Source organism: Conger conger, chromosome 14, assembly GCF_963514075.1.
Source record: "Conger conger chromosome 14, fConCon1.1, whole genome shotgun sequence".
Lineage (NCBI taxonomy): Eukaryota > Metazoa > Chordata > Actinopteri > Anguilliformes > Congridae > Conger > Conger conger.
Genome location: NC_083773.1, coordinates 22571854 through 22590117, shown reverse-complemented (window position 1 = coordinate 22590117; position 18264 = coordinate 22571854). Strand labels below are relative to the sequence as shown.

The following is an 18264-nucleotide window of genomic DNA, read 5'->3' as shown; positions in this document are numbered from 1 at the left end:
AAGGGCCAGGAACTAGAAAGTCTTGATCACCTACATTTTCACACCAGAAGCCTGTCTGCCTTTTAAAAAAGAGAACTGCCCCCTGAAGGTCAGTTGTTTAATTTGCTAGAATCAGCGCCACCAACAGGAGCGCCCTTGATACAAAATTAGATTTGTCTGACCAGGTTCAGAATGATTTTTTAATGATTTTGTTCAAATGATCACGATTTGCAAATCAGCATAATTCTTCACCCAAGAGGTAGAACTCATCAACTGGCTGAGTTCATGAAAGAAACACATGCCAGGAATTTTACTGTCTGACCCCTGGTCTTTCCACCTATAGTCGGATAGTTATTTTTTTATTTTTTGGCAAACTGGGTGGACTTACAGTGCCTTGCACAAGTGTCAACTTGGTCAGGCCTATAGTAGGTTACCTTGGAGACATGAGCCTGACAAGTAAGGCTACCTTAACATTACTGGTTGGGACAGGTAGTTAGCTACAGTAGAAAACAAAGTTAAGAAGGCCACTATAGATGTCTAGGAAAACTAGCAGTATGTTGCCATTATCACCTAGCGGCTGCTGAATCTACACTTGGGGTTGTGTATGTGTGCCAGCATTTTCCGTGTATGTCCCATGATGCTTCATGTGGCCCAACAAGTGCTTATTTATCCTTGGCATGTATCTGCCCCCACACATGCTGCACATCCTGAATAATAACAGCGACTCCTGCTGGCTACTATCTGCCTGCGGTCTGCCCTCCAGATTTACTGGATATGTAGATAGGGGCACAGCTCTGGTTGTGCAAACAATCCCAACTGTCTGCTTGCATTTCGGAGGACACACCTGCTACTCTCCTACTCTCCAGTTTTTTAAGCGATGGACTAGAGGACAGGCTATATATTATACGACTCGTTGATTCACTCGTTAGGGGCTTTTTTATTTGACCGTTGTTTTATTAATTGCTTTTTACGAACATTTAATGTAAATTTATATTTTGTATTGCATTTAAATACGGTCAACACACGTTTCATATGTAAAATAAAGATAGTTTGCATCAAAAGCAGTGATTGCCTAGCCTAAATTAAATGCACGCAAAATAAACAAACAACTCCGAAAGGACTAATGTTTAGATTTGAATGTTGGCTTGAGTCGGAGTCCCACCTCTGTAAATTGTAACGACATGAAACAGGACCAATCAAAACCATTCACGCAGTTGTGGTTCAGTCTTGATTTATACCGTATTCTCTCGAACGTGTTCCCGGTCGTTAGCTGCGACGGAAGTGGCTGGCGTTCCTCGTTTACGTTCTTCAACCGAGATTGGTTGTCAGTCTGGGCGGCAGTCTTTTGGGGCAGTCCCACGCGTCCCAATTCCCCTCAGTTCGGAGGAGACCGTTCTCTAGCGATTAGTCAGTAAATCGAAGCGGATACATCGTTCTCTAATCGGTTCCTCGTTTTGCGCTTTCGTGGGCTCTTGATTAGCCATATCCCAAATTAAAACTCATCAGGTGCTTGAGGTTTTGGATACCTTGTCTGGTTGCTGGACCCTCCAGGAGAGACCGGTGCCTCGGGCTGTTACGGCAACAGAAGGTAAGGACTCTGAAGAGGGCAAGTGAATAACTACCGGTATCTTCTTAACTATCAGGCTAGTGACGTTGGCTACTTTAAATTGCATAGCTTGCAAACGTTCTCCGTAATCCACAGCCTGCCATTTCAGTTTCCAATAGCTACCTAACAGGACATGCCATTTAGATGGGTAGCTGCCTAAATTGACTAACACGATATCGATATAATCAGGCGAACGTTGCATCAACAACACATGTGCTGTTGGGTGTTGGTTCCGCTGTCTAGTAATAGCATGTTAGCTTTAGCTAGTGGCGTTCATCTGGCATTATTTAGATTCGCTTTGCTGTTTAATCAGCGAATCTACCAGCGATCAACAAAAAAATTACGTTATATGACACTAATATCCCATTGTCATTGACCTCAAATTGCAGAATGCAATGACCTGATATTACGTCGTCAAGTGCAGGGGGCGAGGTGTAGCTAGCTAGCTAGCAAATTATTTCATGTAATGTTATTGATTGTTGTTTAGCTAGCTCGCTAACGGCACATCGACACAATACATCTTTTTCTGTTTTGTGTTATATCGGTAACCGATAAGGTTAGTAGTAAGTGAGTTATTGTTGTCTTGGAAGACATGTATAGAAGTTCCTGATCTTTTGGATCACTAGTTAAGATAACCGATATTCGTTATGATTTATTCTGAAGGCGAAGTTACCAAGTGTCCACTGTTTTTTGTGAATTGTGTCAGTCTAGCTCCACTGCCTTTTCACTTTCTACCCTAGGCAGTCATTGTTTTAGCTGAATCCAATACACACAAGAACACGTACCAGGAAGTTAACACGAAATAGACCCACACGGCAAGAATATGTGAGATGGGTCAGTCAAGGAGAGGCACGCTCATTTGCCGAATGCCTATAGCTCTTCCAAGTGCATAATCACGATATATTTCAGCGGTTACAAAAATCTGGCTGCATTGTGACGCCCTGTTGTCATATTTGTCATAGCGTTTGACAGTGTGTAACTATCACTCGTATGCATTTAAGGCAGAACACTTAATGCTCATTTAACAGATGCTCTTATCCAGAGCAGCTTATAGAAAGTACATACTTTGCACAGACTCCATTTATACAGCTGTGCATTTTTACTGAAGTAATTTACTTTACCATGTTACCAGCTAGGTACTTAATGTCCACTCTGGGAATCAACCCCTGAGCCTTGCAGTAGCTAGCCCAGTTCTCTAACCATTATGCTGCAGTACCCCCCTGCATGCTTGGGAGGCAAAAAGTAAAAGATTGTGAGAGGCTGCAATAAAATTGTGTGTCCTTTTCCATCAAAATACATCTTTCTTTGTTCTTTGACAAAGATGGGACACTCTGGGCTAAAAGTCCTGGCATTCTAGACTCGTATTCCGGAAACTGTCCAGAAAATGTGGAATTCAGCATTTTGAGAACAATGGGTGCATTGTTATACAGTGCATTGTAAATGGCAGGTTGTTTCATAGATAAAAGGGAGAATGCAAACACGATTTTAGGCTTCTGTGTATTGATGTCATTCTAAAGCTACTAAACTAAATTCTAGCAAAATATTGTTATCATTAGTGAAAAAGAATCATCTGTCATAACTTGTCCTGGGACATCACGTTTGCAGGCAGCGTATGCAGTTTGCTGGGTGTGGTATTGGGCTGGTAGGAGGCTCTGCTTCCTGTGGGTGGAGTGAACTGCATCACCCCACTGAAAGGTTGAGGGACGCGTGAGATGACTCATTAAATTGAGGCTCTAAAAAGCTGTGCTTGGATCCTGTGGTATTTATCCTGAAAAGCGTTTTTCTGGCCTAATTCCTAATCTGACCATCTCAGCAAGCCTGCGGTTGTTGTAGCCCTGGTAGCTATCATGCGTCACCTACTAGCTACAGTCTTCAGTTCAGGGGTCTGACCCATTACTGTAGCTGAACTCATACCTTCACTATAAGGTGCTTGGACATAGTGATTATGATGTGTGCCCTATATGCAGAGCATTACCTATGTGCTCCCCCCCCCCCCAGGAGCAGAGTGCGGCCCAGCAGTGGATTCCTAGCATCTGCGAGGGGGGGGAGGCAGTCGTTGGCAGAGTGCGAGCAGACCAGGGGAGAGCCGATGAGCAGCCACCACACCGCCAGGATGCGGGCGGGCCCCCGGGACAGCCGAGAGTGGGGCCCTGACGCGGGGTGCCAGTCGGCCCCTGGGGGCGTGGGGGTCTGCGTCCTGAGCAGGCTGATCCAGCTGCCCGCCCCGCCCCTGTCCCGGCACCAGTTGAAGAGGCTGGAGGAGCATCGGTACAGCAGCTGTGGCCGGTCCCTGCTGGAGCCCGTCATGCAGTGCTACTGGGAGTGGCTGGTGGGCCGTGTGCCCACCTGGATCGCCCCCAACCTCATCACCATCGTGGGCCTTGTCACCAACATCTTCACTACCCTGGTGCTGGTCTACTACTGCCCCACTGCCACAGAGCAGGTAAGCTTGTATAGCCGTCACCCGCAAAGTCCCCCAACTCACCTGGTTAGACTAGATTGTTCGTTTCGTGAATACAGCACCAAGGACTGGTCCAGCAGATCTGTAATTGCACATTTTAATTAAGGTTCTCATTTTGTCACTGAAAAATGAAGCTTATAACTTTTAAAAGAAAAATAAATTGGTGCATCTTGAGGATGTGTAGAAACATCTGCAATTTGTAACAGGTGCCGGGAGCTAAATATCAAGTTTCAACTGTTTGTTGTTGGTATAATGTTATATATAAAAAATGTAATTTGACTTTCCAGAATGAAATGACAGCATAAGCAAGTTTTGTCTTTGTTCTTTTTTTATAAAACTGTACAGTATGTGGACAGCAGACATTCAACTTGATTGGTAGTTCTAATCCACAGTATTTGCACGTCTTCATGTTTTTTTGTCCTTGTGGCATACTTTTCTTAGAGGATTAACCTTAACCTTGGTGGGGGGTGGTATTAGGTCACATATTTGCTGCGACTTTGAGCAGGTAAATCTTGTTTAATTTATTTTTCTTTTTTTCCTCTCGTTAATTGTTTTCAGTGAGTCTGTGGCACATAGTTTGGGTGTCTATCAGGTGTTCTAGCAAATTGTTTGGAACCTCTCTCCTAAATTAAACCCTCAGCCAACCTCCAGAATGAAACTCCAGAACCACTAGTGTTACTTTTGCAACATGATTCCTCTGCATTCCTATGCATAATAGGGAATGGGAGGGAAGAAACATGAATGAACGCTAGTTGTTGTCACCGGTCGGTTTGTTGCCAGAGCCAAGGTTCTCAGATGCCTGGGGTGAAGGGGACTGGTTTGGCCTCATTTCTCGGGACAGGCGCTCGGTGTTGCTTCGTCTCCGGTTACAGTCGCATACCCTTCTCAGCTTGTAAAATGAGTTGGCTCCACAGCGATGGCCGCTCGTGTAAGGTGCAGCGAGCTCGACGTGCAGATGCACCTCGGGGCTCGCCTGTTTGGGCGATGCCAGCCAGCCAGGGAAAGGTCAGAGTTCAATGCAGACAGGTTTCCTCAAGGGTTAAAGGTGGCACATTTTGCGCATAGAGTACGTACCTGCGATATTCCGCTTATATAACTTGTTTTCCTCCTATAAATAGTCTCCTCCCCTCTCCCCCCCGCCTCCCAACCTCCTTATTTCCCCTGCAGGACAAAGGTTGGGAAAGCATGAGCACATTTTACACGTGTTATTTACTTACAGTTTAATGCTAAAGAAAGGGAGAGAAATGCAAGCTGTCTGACGTACAAGGAAAATTGTTTCAGCTTCTCACACACAGGCTTTGTAAAATTTCTGTTTGTTTGTTTGCTGTACAATTAGCCTAGATGTAAACAGAAAGCTGCACTGGGAACTAGGACAGGATAAGTTTTTGCTTTGGCCCTCTGCGTAGGGTTCAATTTGGGCCGTACCATGTTTTTTTGGGGGCAGTTGATGCATGTGGGCCAAAAATCTGTTTTCCAGCTGAAATTTTCTGGAAAGTGTCAACCACAGCATTGGCCTCCCTCAGTCCTTGACAGGGGAATAATGTGCCTGTCAGTGTCCTGCCAGAGAAGGGAAGGAGCTCACAATTAAGTGCGTGAACTTTTGCTGTGTCGAAACACAGTGGAGTGGTGAGCGCCACTTCTTTCAAAGGAGAGCAAATTTAAGGACTTCTTTTAATCAAGGAGTCATGCTCTTTGTGTCAAAAACGTAAGGCTGTAACCAGCTGCTGTTATCTGTTGCGTCCTCAATTCCTGACCAGATCAGACAGTTAACACCCCAGCCGATCAAAATGTTAAAACTGGAGTGAAAAAGCAAATAGTTCTGCACGGGACAAAATGGCACGAAAGCATTTGCTTTGTTCGACAAGCAAATCATTCATCTGCCATGATTTTGACTGATCTTTTCAGATAATCCATTTCCACAGAAATTAAAATGAAGCTGAAATAAAACCGTACAATGTTATGGTATATTGTGCATATTTTTTCAGATTAAAGCCTCAGGTGCTCCTCAAAACGGTGGATCTTTTTTTGGAGGCATGTGAGCTGTGGTCTGGCCTGCATACTTAGTATGCGCTATCTTCATACATTTTCACAGTAATTTGCCGATGGCTGATATACGTTTTGTAGTCTCTTTGAAGACTCCCACATGTGTAGGAATGCAACGGGAAAGGAAGGCAGTGGAGCCTGCTAGTTTCAGGTTTAATGCAGGCCAATAGCTTTTCACAAACCCCACAAATCCTGTTGTTCAGCCAGGAATGTGATGAATAACAGGCTTTACTGTATGCATTTGCCTGGTTACCTGCTTTTCCCAGATCAGGCTTGTTCAGATTAATTCTCCATTTTGCATATTTCATGTAGATTTGGGTCAGTTTGTACTGAATTGCAAGTTGCTTCTGCTACTCAGTGTTGCAGTAGAAGTAATTTCCTATAAATATACAGTATGTTCCTTAGTCTTGCATGAATGTATTGCTTGAAAATATACATTTTAATTGATTCATGAAATACAAGCTGTGCAAAATATTAGGTGGTTGACAGAGGAGATTAATGTTGCTTGCGTACGAAAACAATATGAACAACAGAAACAATTGAAAACCTCACTCAGGATCAGTGACCTTTATCATGGAAGTGATCTGTGGACAAACTTGTGACCTTAGACCTTAGTTCTGACCTATGACCTTGAAGTTCTGACTTCTGTGTAATAGGCCTGCTCTTCCACAGCTGCTATTGGTCTTGTGTTGCTTTATTGTTTTCTTTCCCAGAATTTAGGAAGTGCTAGGGGGGCATGCGTTCATTCTGGCAGGGATAAGCAATGCCCTTTGTAAGCCTGAATCATTTGTTTCCACATACTGATGCTGATCTGCCAAATTAGTCCAGAGAGAACATATGAAAGTCTTGTTTTTCTGTGAATTCTTTCTGGTAGGAAAGATATTTCAGTAATGCAGCCAATTTAAAATGTATAATTCCTATTATATACACCATGTTCCCTGGAGTGTTACATCGAGGGGGCATAAATGGATATGAGCAGATTTCACTGATATTTGGAAGTTCTTTTTCACACAGGGAGTAGTCGCTGTGTGGAATAGCTTGTCAGGTCATGTAGTAGAAGCAGATACATACTTGTTGGAGTGTTCGATATGATCTAATTTGTAGATGATCAGCATCTGTAAGCACTGGGTACACTTTAGTGGTAGGAAAATGGTGAGCATTGTTGGGCCGAATGGCCAGTTCTCATCATTGTTCTTTTATGTTATGTTATTATTGTGTACCACTGTAGAAGAATATCTAGTGGAGGACATGTCCTGTCAGAGAGTATAAATAAACTTCCCTAATTTCTGGTTCTGTATCAATGCCCACATTGAAGCACCCTCTGGACACAATTGTGCTCCAGTGGGTGTAATAAATTAATTAAACTGAAACCAAGTTAAGTTCATGCTTTGGTTTATGGACCTGAATTAATCAAATCACCCTTTTGTGTGTGTGTGTGTGTGTGTCCTGTGTCACAGAGAGACTAGTCTGGGCCTTACTCAAGGAGGAGTCCTTGGCAGAAGTGTGAAGCTTGGCAGTGCAAGAATAGTCATAACCGGCCCTCCTGTAACTGGAGATGTTGCTCATGGGGAATGCTTTTCGTGGTAACTGTAGGATGTATGCCAGCTCTGCTAAGTAAAACATGAGTTCAGCTTGCAAAAATGAGATTCTCACAAAATGGCAGTGGCCCTTCCCATCTCCCCCTGACACTGACTGCTGTGCTGTTGGAAAATGAGGTCCCTGTGTGATGTGCTTTGGCTTAATTACATTACCCACAAAGACCTCCAGCGGGCAAGGATGAGTCTCGCAAGACACCTTTACAATTGGACTGCCTTTTGGCAGGGTCTCAATTAAACATTATTCTTCTTTGTTGTAAGTTAAAGTATTTGGTATCGAGTTCAGGTTACTTCTATTTATTGAATTACATTGTCCAAAGAAATGTCATATGTAATTCATTCTTCTCTTTAACAAAGAGGAGATGGGGTGATTCCATGTACTGAGTACATGAAATGTTTAGCCGTGCATTTTCTGAAACTGGCTTGGGATTTGGAGGTCTGGGGAGGTCTCTTTCTGAAACTACTGCGTGCTGTAAATGGACCAGTGCCCTTTAAAGAGGGAAGGAAGGGGGGGGGGGGGGGGCAATCGTGTTGTTTATCTGTGGCAAACATTCCTCTCAACCATGTTTGTTTAAGCTGTGTGGGGAAGGCCGATCCTCTGCAAAAACCCATGTTTATATTTTTATATATTTTTATTTGGCAGATCAGTCCCTTAGGTGGCCCATGGAAAGTTACAGTTCAGGACACACGCAAATAAGCAAAAAGAATACTACAGTACATAACCTATAGCGTACCTAAAATGGCAACACGAAGTCATCTTGCTGTATGTCCTCAATGACTAAGAGGACAAGCCTAGGGCATTGTAGGATAGAGTCGTCATTCCTGCACTTTGTTAGAGTTACTGTCGCCTCACAGCAAGAAAGTCCCGGGTTTGAATCCGGCCGTGGGGCATTGCTGCGTGCAGTTTGCATGTTCCTGCATGGGTTCTCTCTGGGTAGTCCTCCCAAAAATGTACAGTATAAGCCAAGCCAGTTATGTGTCAGTGGTGTATTTTGTTGATCGTGGGGCAAAGTACATCACTGGGACCTGGAAGGTTGGTAGTTCCCTGGTGTAGCTGTGAAAAGATCAGTGCAGATAAGGCCCTTAACCCCACATTGCTCCAGGGGATTGTCCCCTGCTTAGTCTAATCAACTGTATCAACCTTTGGATAAAAGTGTCAGCTATATAACAAATTATTAATTATTTTATTGATTGAATTTTGGGCATTTCTTCTCTAAGGCACCTTTGTGGGCGTACCTGTCCTGCGCTGTGGGCCTCTTCATCTACCAATCACTGGACGCCATAGACGGGAAGCAGGCGAGACGCACCAATAGCAGCTCCCCACTGGGAGAGCTTTTTGACCACGGTTGCGACTCACTCTCCACAGGTACACCACCACTCCCTGCTAGTGCCTCTTATCACTTCATGGATGTAAAATAAAGAGGTATGGGGAGGCCAGCTTGAAACTTTGTGTATATATATATATATATATATATATATATATATATATATATATCATCCACCTGAATTGATGCGTAATTCCAATATCCAAATCATTTTATTTGAATGGAATTGGAGTAAAGTGTGATATGCCGACATTCTGTAGGCATAACAGTCATTTTGAATGTATGCAAATTGCCCTAATCTTCTCTCTCTCGCTCTCTCGCTCTCTCGCTCTCCCTCTCTCCCTCTCCTCTCTCTCTCCCTCTCCCTCTCCCTCTCCCTCTCCCTCTCCCTCTCCCTCTCCCTCTCCCTCTCCCTCTCTCTCTCCCTCTCTCCCTCTCTCTCTCCCTCTCTCCCTCTCTCTCTCCCTCTCTCCCTCTCCCTCTCCCTCTCCCTCTCTCTCTCTCTCAGTATTTGTAGTGCTGGGCACCTGCATCGCCATACAGCTGGGCACCAACCCTGACTGGATGTTCTTCTGCTGTTTCGCGGGCATGTTCATGTTCTACTGCGCCCACTGGCAGACCTACGTCTCGGGCACCCTTCGCTTCGGCATGTGAGTGAGCTCGCCTGGGGCCTCCAGCACGCGCCCGCCCCCCGTCCCTCTCCTCTCCGCGCCCCGTCCCTCTCTGCGCCCCGTCCCTCTCCTCACCGCGCCCCGTCCCTCTCCTCTCCTCACCGCGCCCCGTCCCTCTCCTCACCGCGCCCCGTCCCTCTCCTCACCGCGCCCCTCTCCTCTCCTCTCCGCGCCCCATCCCTCTCCTCACCGCGCCCCGTCCCTCTCCTCACTGCGCCCCGTCCCTCTCCTCACCACGCCCCGTCCCTCTCCTCTCCTCTCCGCGCCCCGTCCCTCTCCTCACCACGCCCCGTCCCTCTCCTCACCGCGCCCCGTCCCTCTCCTCACCGCGCCCCGTCCCTCTCCTCTCCTCACCGCGCCCCGTCCCTCTCCTCTCCTCTCCTCACCCCTCTCCTCTCCTCACCGCGCCCCGCCCCTCTCCTCTCCTCTCCGCGCCCCGTCCCTCTCCTCTCCCCTCCGCGCCCCGTCCCTCTCCTCACCACGCCCCGTCCCTCTCCTCACCGCGCCCCGTCCCTCTCCTCACCGCGCCCCGTCCCTCTCCTCACCGCGCCCCGTCCCTCTCCTCTCCTCACCGCGCCCCGTCCCTCTCCTCTCCTCTCCTCACCCCTCTCCTCTCCTCACCGCGCCCCGCCCCTCTCCTCTCCTCTCCGCGCCCCGTCCCTCTCCTCTCCTCTCCGCGCCCCGTCCCTCTCCTCTCCCCTCCGCGCCCCGTCCCTCTCCTCTCCTCTCCTCTCCGCGCCCCGTCCCTCTCCTCTCCTCTCCGCGCCCCGTCCCTCTCCTCTCCTCTCCTCACCGCGCCCCGTCCCTCTCCTCTCCTCTCCGCGCCCCGTCCCTCTCCTCTCCTTTCCTCACCGCGCCCCATCCCTCTCCTCTCCTCACCGCGCCCCTCTCCTCACCGCGCCCCGTCCCTCTCCTCTCCTCAACGCGCCCCGTCCCTCTCCTCTCCGTGCGCACACGAGTCCGCCATCGCTCCCGGAGAGTCACGCGGGGAGGGAGGGACATGGCACCACAGAGGAGAAACTGTGTAGCCTGGGGGGGGGGGGGGTTTACTGGTTATCTCGTCGGATAGAATTATTGTTTATTGTCCTTTCATGGGAATGGGAAGAAATCAAATGTTTGTTTGACGTATTATTGCATGTGCAATGAAAACTACCATATTTCTGAGATCTGTTACTAATTTCATCAGTATATTTTATTTACTAAGGCTTACCAGGGAAAAGAGGGTTATGGATTTAGATAGGAAATTAGATTAGGGTTTAAAGATCTGGGTGGACTGATGCCTTTTCAGTCGCCTCAAAATGGATGGATTCAGATTGAATATAGCGGGCAGTTATTTCACTGTCGGCTTTCAGCTGTAATGAGTTGGCTTTGATCCTTACAGATAGTATCAGTAGACCTTGAAGGAAATATATATAGCATATCACTTTTTGGGATTTAAATTAAATTAACCTGACAGCTATAATTCCTCGAAGACCCATTGGAGTATAGCCTTTGGGTGAGCTTGTCAAATGATTGTAGAGATGGCAGGTTTTACATCACATTTATGTAATGGATTAAGCTCACCTTGCCTCAGTTTTACCTGAATGTTAGTAGCTATGAGGAAGTCTGTAGATTATAACCTCCGCAGATCAGAATTATTGATATGGACTAGACCATGTTATTGATATGGACTAGACCGTGTTATTGATATGAACTAGACCATGATATTCATATGGACTAGACCATGTTATTGATATTGATATGGACTAGACTGTGTTATTGATATTGATATGGACTAGACCGTGTTATTGATATTGATATGGACTAGACTGTGTTATTGATATTGATATGGACTAGACTGTGTTATTGATATTGATATGGACTAGACCGTGTTATTGATATTGATATGGACTAGCCCTGATGGTATAGTTTCAGTTTGGTCTTGAGGAGAGTGGAAGGTGAACCCTTGTCTCTCTTCTTTGGCCAGCAGATTTGATATCACAGAGTTACAGATCTGTCTAGCCTTGTTACAGACCTTCACAGCAACGCTGGGGCCCGGGTTTTGGAATCTGAGGGTAACCAAGCAACCATCAGCACCGCCACCTAGTGAATGCAGTGCACTGAGCCAATCTGACCCCACTTCCTGCACAGACTGCAGCGTACAGGAACAGGCATGGCACAAAGCTAGCTGGCTAATTAGCTAACGACACTGAGGCATATTTCACTTCCCAGTGGCATCTGTCACGCACAACTCCACTCCAGGTCCTGCTGGCCGAAGTGACTGCAGGTATTCGCTCCAACAATGCACTGCGCCACCTGATTTCACTAATTATCTTACCTCCTTGGGTCAGGAAGGAAGCTCATTAGTGAAAACAGGTGGTGTAGTGCATGTTGCAGCAAATATCTGTGGCACACAGGACCTGGAGTGCAGTAGCCCTGCATTAAGTCTTTTGGCTGAGTGTTTTAAAGTCTGTTGTATATAGTTGGTGCCCTTAATTTGGCTGGATTTAACATAGCAGCTAGTGCACATTTCTTTAAAAAAGCTCTGCTCTGTCTGATTACGTGTTCTGAAATGGACAAGAAAAGTGTGTTTTGTGTGAAAATTCAGTGTAGCAGTGCACTGAAGCCTTAGTCCTAACCCGATGGGGTACCCACGCTGCAGTCTGTGCTGGCCTCCCCCTGAAACAGAGCATGTTGATGAATTGATTAACTGATCTCTCTAACCCTGCTCTGCCATTTCTGTTTGCTCAGCATTGATGTGACTGAAGTCCAAATACTCATTATAATCATGTATTTGCTGGCTGCGATTGGAGGATCAGCTTTTTGGCAGTCTCCGGTAATTCTTACCCTATCATTGTCATTTTAAAGTAGGCCAATTTGTTTCTTTGTTTTTAATTAAGTAATTTTGTGGGAATGATCACTGATTTTTTGATTGCTTTACTGAGCTGTGCTTACTGTGCATAACCCTTAGCCGCCTGATTTTCCCTTTAGTAATTTCATTAAGATAATCGGCTTCAAATCAACTTCAAATATTCTGTAGGCATCCAGTTAGTAGAGTCTTCCTATATGTGCTTGTCTCATAATTTCAAACAGAAATGTGTGAATGTATTAGTTTGTATTGGTCTCTGTGTGTTTTTGGCAAGAGCTCACCTGTAGGGTGCATTTTGCGTAGATCTTTTTGTGTTTGCATCTTTTTGTGCAAGTTTCAGTAAATAGCTCTTGTCAGCCGTTAAGAATTTGACGTTTAACTACCTGAGATTTGTACAATAGGTTTCTCACTTTTGTTTGGAGCTTTTTACATCTGGTTTGTGGTACTCAAATGGCCTGTGATTAGAAGGTGCCATCTCACTCCTCTTTGATCCCCAGATCCCACTAATAAACATCCAGATGAAAATAGTGCCTGCTGTCTGCACGGCCCTCGGGGCCATCTTCTCCTGCACAAACTACTTCCGGGTCATATTCACCGGGGGCGTGGGCAAAAACGGATCCACAATAGCAGTAAGTCCTGTGATTACCAACGTGCTCGGTGTCCTCTTTCAAAGGGAGCCGTTTGTAAGCCAGCGGGGCCTCCAAGTGATGTGCCTGGCAGTGGCACCTTTGTGCAGCTCAATGCATTCTGTTCGGATGGGATGAATCTGTACTTTGACAGTGTTGATTGCGGAGTCCTGCCAGGCAATACAAAGGCAGCCATGATGTTTCTGAGTGTGTGGTTTCCAGGTGTCAGGATGTACTGGGCCATATTGTTCATTCCTCACACTGTTTGGTAACCACATCATTCGTGGCACAGCAATGGAAGTATGCTACCGCTTTTAATCCCTGTCTATTTTCCTCTTTACACCGCTATCTTCACGATGCTGTCATTTTCATTTGTGAATTTGTCTGTAACTTGTTTTCTGTGCCTGTAAGAGTCATATAATTAATTATAAATCAATTAATTAATCAGGTGCCTATGATGTGCTTGCTGTAACTAGCCACTGATCTCACCGGAAAACATTCTGTTATTCATGCTGGAGAAGTGAACTGCAGACAGCTTTCACTGTGATTGTTCATTTTATTTTTAATGTGCATTTCCTGTGTGTTCCAGGGAACAAGTGTACTGTCTCCTGTCCTACACATAGGGTCAGTAATAATACTGGCTGTCATGATCTACAAGAAATCCACAGTGCAGCTGTTTGAGAAACACCCCTGTCTCTACATCCTGGCCTTTGGTTTTGTGTCGGCCAAAATCACCAACAAACTGGTGGTGAGTCTTATGTGATCATTGATTGATTCTAATACATAGCACTCTATATTATTTCTGTCTATTCAATGACAATGTAATGCTGTAATTAAATAGAAATTACAGTGTCTTTTTTTTTTTGCATCCATACAGTCGCCACATTGTTTACATTAAGGGTATGTGTCGTATAAAGAGGATGCCATGTCTCATCTTTATGTTTTAATGGCTTTCCCCAGGTTGCACATATGACAAAAAGTGAAATGTATCTTCATGACTTGGCTTTTCTGGGGCCAGGGCTGATATTTCTGGACCAGTATTTTAACAGCTTTATTGATGAATACCTGGTCTTATGGATCGCTCTGGTAAGGCAATTTCATTTTGGCTTGTACCTTCATTTTGGTCTCTTAGCATTGGCAAGTATTCAGATCGAGCTACAATGAATGAATGTTTTGTTGAGTTAAAATCCAGCCTGTCACAATACCAACACTAGTGGAGAATCTGCTTGTCTACAGTGTTAAATTTCCTTGCTTTATTGCATGCTGTGTGTTTGCATTATTTTTTGAAGAGATAATGCAGGCACTGACCTTTTTTGCTCCATTTTGTGTTTCTGCAGTCATATGGCAATGACTTGTGACCCTCACCTTTACAATACAGATTTAAACATTTAAATGCACCCATTCTTTCAACACTGCATAATGGGTTTTTGTATGGTGATGGAAGAGCAATGAATTGATCGGAATGAAAAATGTCTCCTCATAGCTGAACTGTAGGTGATAATTAGAAAAGGAACGTGTAGCCCGGGTTCCTGTTGATAGCTGTTCTCTCGCTCTTCTGTATGTTTTCCACAGGCGCTCTCCCTGTTCGATCTGGTGCGGTACTGCGTCAGCGTCTGCAATCAGATCGCCTCCCACCTGCACATCTACGTCTTCAAAATCAAGCCTCTGGCCTCGCTGTCCACTCAGCAAGGACACAACCACCATTAGTGACTTTCCACTCACCGTCGCCGTCGTCAAATTCGGTGCATAAAAAGAGATCTTTTTATGGCGTCTTCACGGAGCGAAGGCCAACCAGCGCGGACGCAGGGCTGGATGGAATAAAATGAAATTTATTTGTCACCGTCACGTGCAATTTACCCCTTCCCGCTGGTCTTGTCACAGCCTTCTTGGCAAGCGCATAAACGAGAAAAAGAAAAGAAAGAAAATACGTTTTTTCTACTTCTGTTTTGCTTTTGTTTTCAGTGGGGGGTAAATCAGTTTAATAATACTCAAGTACCCACTTCGTCCAATCTTATTGCAGAAGGGTCGGTGTGGGTGCATGTTTTTCTTTTAGCCCAGAACTACAACAACTGATTAAACAAATTAACTAATCATGGTCTTCGACCAAGACCTTGATGCAGTGCAATCAGGTGTCTTAGTGCTGGGCTAAAACAAAAACCTGCACCCAAGCCCTTTTCAGATGAGTGGATACCTCTGCTATAAATGAATCGGTACTCTGATCGCTTAATGTATTTTTAGCAGAATTAGTCTTGGTTTTAGGGAACCTAGGGAAGGCTTCAGATGTGAAGATGTACCTTATTCTTCCTTTGAGAAAAGGTCTTAACAGAATTACTTTTCAATTTTATCCTGTCATATTTTCATACTCGCATCAATACTAAACAGCTTTGGCTGAATAGTCACCATTGTTTCAAAATAAATTCCCAGCCATAGATGTGTACCGTAGATTAATTTCTGATCTTCTTGCTGCTGAATATTGCCATTTCAGAAAGACAAAAAATACTTGCCTCTCCATTTGGCAAGTTTAATCTTTTTTGCCTTTTGCTTTGTCTTATGTGCCATTTTCACATTATGTTACAGTTGCCTGAAATGTTAAACCCCTTTTTATTTTTTTCTTTCATCTATACAGGCACATGGAGGAAAACCTGTATTATAAACATCAAAAATAAAATGGGAGGCCTTTTATTTTATAGGGAGTTTACCTACCATCTGATTAACACACCAACCTTTCCTGCCAGTGGAATTAGCTAAACACAATTCACATAATGTGTGATTAAAAAGTTTTTTTAAAATTAATTAATAAACTTGCCAACTTGAACTCAGGAAAAGTTCACGCCATTTTTGTATAGGTGACATAATACTGACCTTTCCAAGTGCAATCATGAAGATGGCAATCTTGCCATAACTGTACAATACATGATTTGTAGAGATTTGTTTCTGTACTATGATGCATGTTAAGGCAGCTAGCTTTAGCAAATATGTACAACTGTTGAAACAACCAAAACTGACAAATTCAAGCGTTTGGCTTTCTGTTTACTGATGTTTGAAGAAGAATTAGCTTTCTTTTTTTCTTTTTTTAACCATTTTAAATGTGTGTAATTCTTTATATATAATCTTTTCCCTTTTGCTATGAGACCGATTTGGATACTATTTGGCAGCTACCCGCTTTGTACAAAACATTGAATTATATCATTACTGATTGAAATATTGTTGCAGCAGTGTTACACCCTAACCTTAATTCATGTATTGCATGAAATATCCATTTGGACTATTGTCCAAGCCATTAAAAACAATGGTTGCCTTAAATTTCTACAGTTGATAAAACCCTTGCCTTCCATTACGGACAAGTATTATTAGCAAGGCATGCCATCTTTTGAGTGTCCACTGGGAAAGGTTAGTATTGACTTTATTGGCGGTCGTTAAAACTATGGTCTATAGGTTTATAAGTGAGTGTTTACTGGGGGGCGAGAGTAGGCCAGTCCTTCATCTACCAATATTGTAGCAAATCCAAATATGAGGCCTGTTCCCAAAAGTCCAGTATGGCTTTCTTGGTTGGTGGCCATTGCTCTCTCATTCAGTTACATTTTAGGGGTTTAACCGTGTTTGCACTTTTTTTGTCAATTTCTTTGTCAAATGCCTCCACCTCGATCAGAAATGTTTTCAGCAGTCAGATTTACAGGTAACGAGAGTCATGTGATATTGCTTTGAAGAGATGTAATTGTTTCTAATTTTCCTGTCATAATTCATGCCATGCAATATCTAAGTGTGAATTTTTAAAACTCTGTAAAGGAGTTACGAATGTTTGATTTCTGTGTACGATGTGTGTTACTACGGTACAGCTCTGTTGTGTGAGCTGATTAACAGGTACCTGAATATGGCGTTTCTTGTCATTGTATCATTTTCTGGCCAAACATAAGCCACAAAGTATATGACAAAAATAAAATCAAACTAAATGGTATTTAACTGGGGGAACGTCCTATGTTTGTGCTTTCATTATACAACAGATTAAATGTCTACTCATAATCAAAAAATCTAATGATATTTAAGCCTAAAATATAAATCAAAGCTTGTCATATTACCCTCTTTATGAGGAGGGCAAACACAAGGATTATGTTTCTTTGCAAGGTTTTGACAAGCTTCACCCCATACTTGCAGCTGTATTTTTCCTTTGTATTCTTTTTAGTGTTAATAACGTATTTGTAAAAGCCTAGCAGGGTTTTTCACTGAGGGTTTCAAAAACCGGTTTCTTTTCTCAGTTATTATGTTTGCTTGATTCTTCAATTTCTGTAAAAAAAAACAAAAAAAAAAAACAATCTTTTAACAATTTTTAAATAAAAACTTGTGTAAAATAAAGATTGCTATATTTAGGTTAACAATGCATTTTTATCTTTACTGCTTTACTAATTTAAATTCATGGGAGAACTACAGGTAATGTTTGGCCTGTGAGTTCATGGGTTATGAAAGTAAGATTAAGAAAGCCTGTGAAATATCCACACCTTGGTGCCAAACCAATTAAAATTTTGAGTTTAATTACTGCCAGTTTTGCACCAATACGTGGATACAAAACAGCGTGTCTTAATCCCACTTTAATAACCATGGATTAAGACACTGTACCTGGGCCTTTTATTATTGGCTGCCACAGCAGGAAGGCCTTCAGCATGCTGGCTGATTCCTCAGGTCAAACAGGTACTGGTTCTGTCTGTCCAGCTCTATAGTATAGTGTAGTTTGGCGACACATACCTTCACTGCGCTGAGTGTCTTTGACCGTGGAATGACTGTTGGTGGCAGACAGGGTGGTTTGAGTATCTCAGAAATGGCTGATATCCTGGGATTTTCATGCACACTAGTCTAGAGTTTGCAAAGAATGGTGCATTGTTAATGAGAGACGTCAGAGGAGAAAGGCCAGACTGGTCAAAGCTGACAGGAAGGTGACAGTAACGCAAATAACCACATATTACAACAGTAGTATGCAGAATAGCATCTCTGAACACACAACACATCATAACTCTTAAGTGGATAGGCTATAGCCTAATATGAATTATGTAGGGCCCATAGTGTCCACTATATTCTAGTCAAGACAACATTTCTGTTTCAGGTTTTTGTTATATTAAAG

The 18264-nt window shown here is 43.9% G+C and overlaps 1 protein-coding gene across 3 annotated transcripts; it reads left to right on the top strand.

The window, feature by feature from the left end:
- The first annotated feature begins 1215 nt into the window (after positions 1–1215).
- Positions 1216–17114, top strand: cept1b (choline/ethanolamine phosphotransferase 1b). 3 transcript variants are annotated; one of them, XM_061220103.1, is made up of 9 exons: positions 1216–1567; positions 3584–4028; positions 8903–9050; positions 9518–9659; positions 11650–11734; positions 13026–13157; positions 13744–13902; positions 14115–14240; positions 14727–17114. In XM_061220103.1, the coding sequence occupies exons 2-9, from the start codon at positions 3675–3677 to the stop codon at positions 14859–14861; spliced, it is 1281 nt and encodes a 426-aa protein (XP_061076087.1). In that variant the 5' UTR covers positions 1216–1567; positions 3584–3674; the 3' UTR covers positions 14862–17114. The 3 variants fall into 3 exon arrangements, with proteins under 3 accessions (XP_061076087.1, XP_061076085.1, XP_061076086.1); XM_061220101.1 differs by having other exon boundaries at positions 11647–11734; XM_061220102.1 differs by lacking the exon at positions 11650–11734 and adding an exon at positions 12411–12495 and having other exon boundaries at positions 1217–1567.
- The last annotated feature ends 1150 nt before the right edge of the window (positions 17115–18264 follow it).

Excerpts from the sequence above, each read along its gene's own strand:
- cept1b (XM_061220101.1), top strand. The coding sequence starts at position 3,675 with ATGAGCAGCCACCACACCGCCAGGATGCGGGCGGGCCCCCGGGACAGC. Across the intron at positions 4,029-8,902 it reads GCCCCACTGCCACAGAGCAG|GCACCTTTGTGGGCGTACCT; the intron begins GTAAGCTTGTAT and ends TTCTTCTCTAAG. Across the intron at positions 9,660-11,646 it reads GGCACCCTTCGCTTCGGCAT|CAGATTTGATATCACAGAGT; the intron begins GTGAGTGAGCTC and ends TTCTTTGGCCAG.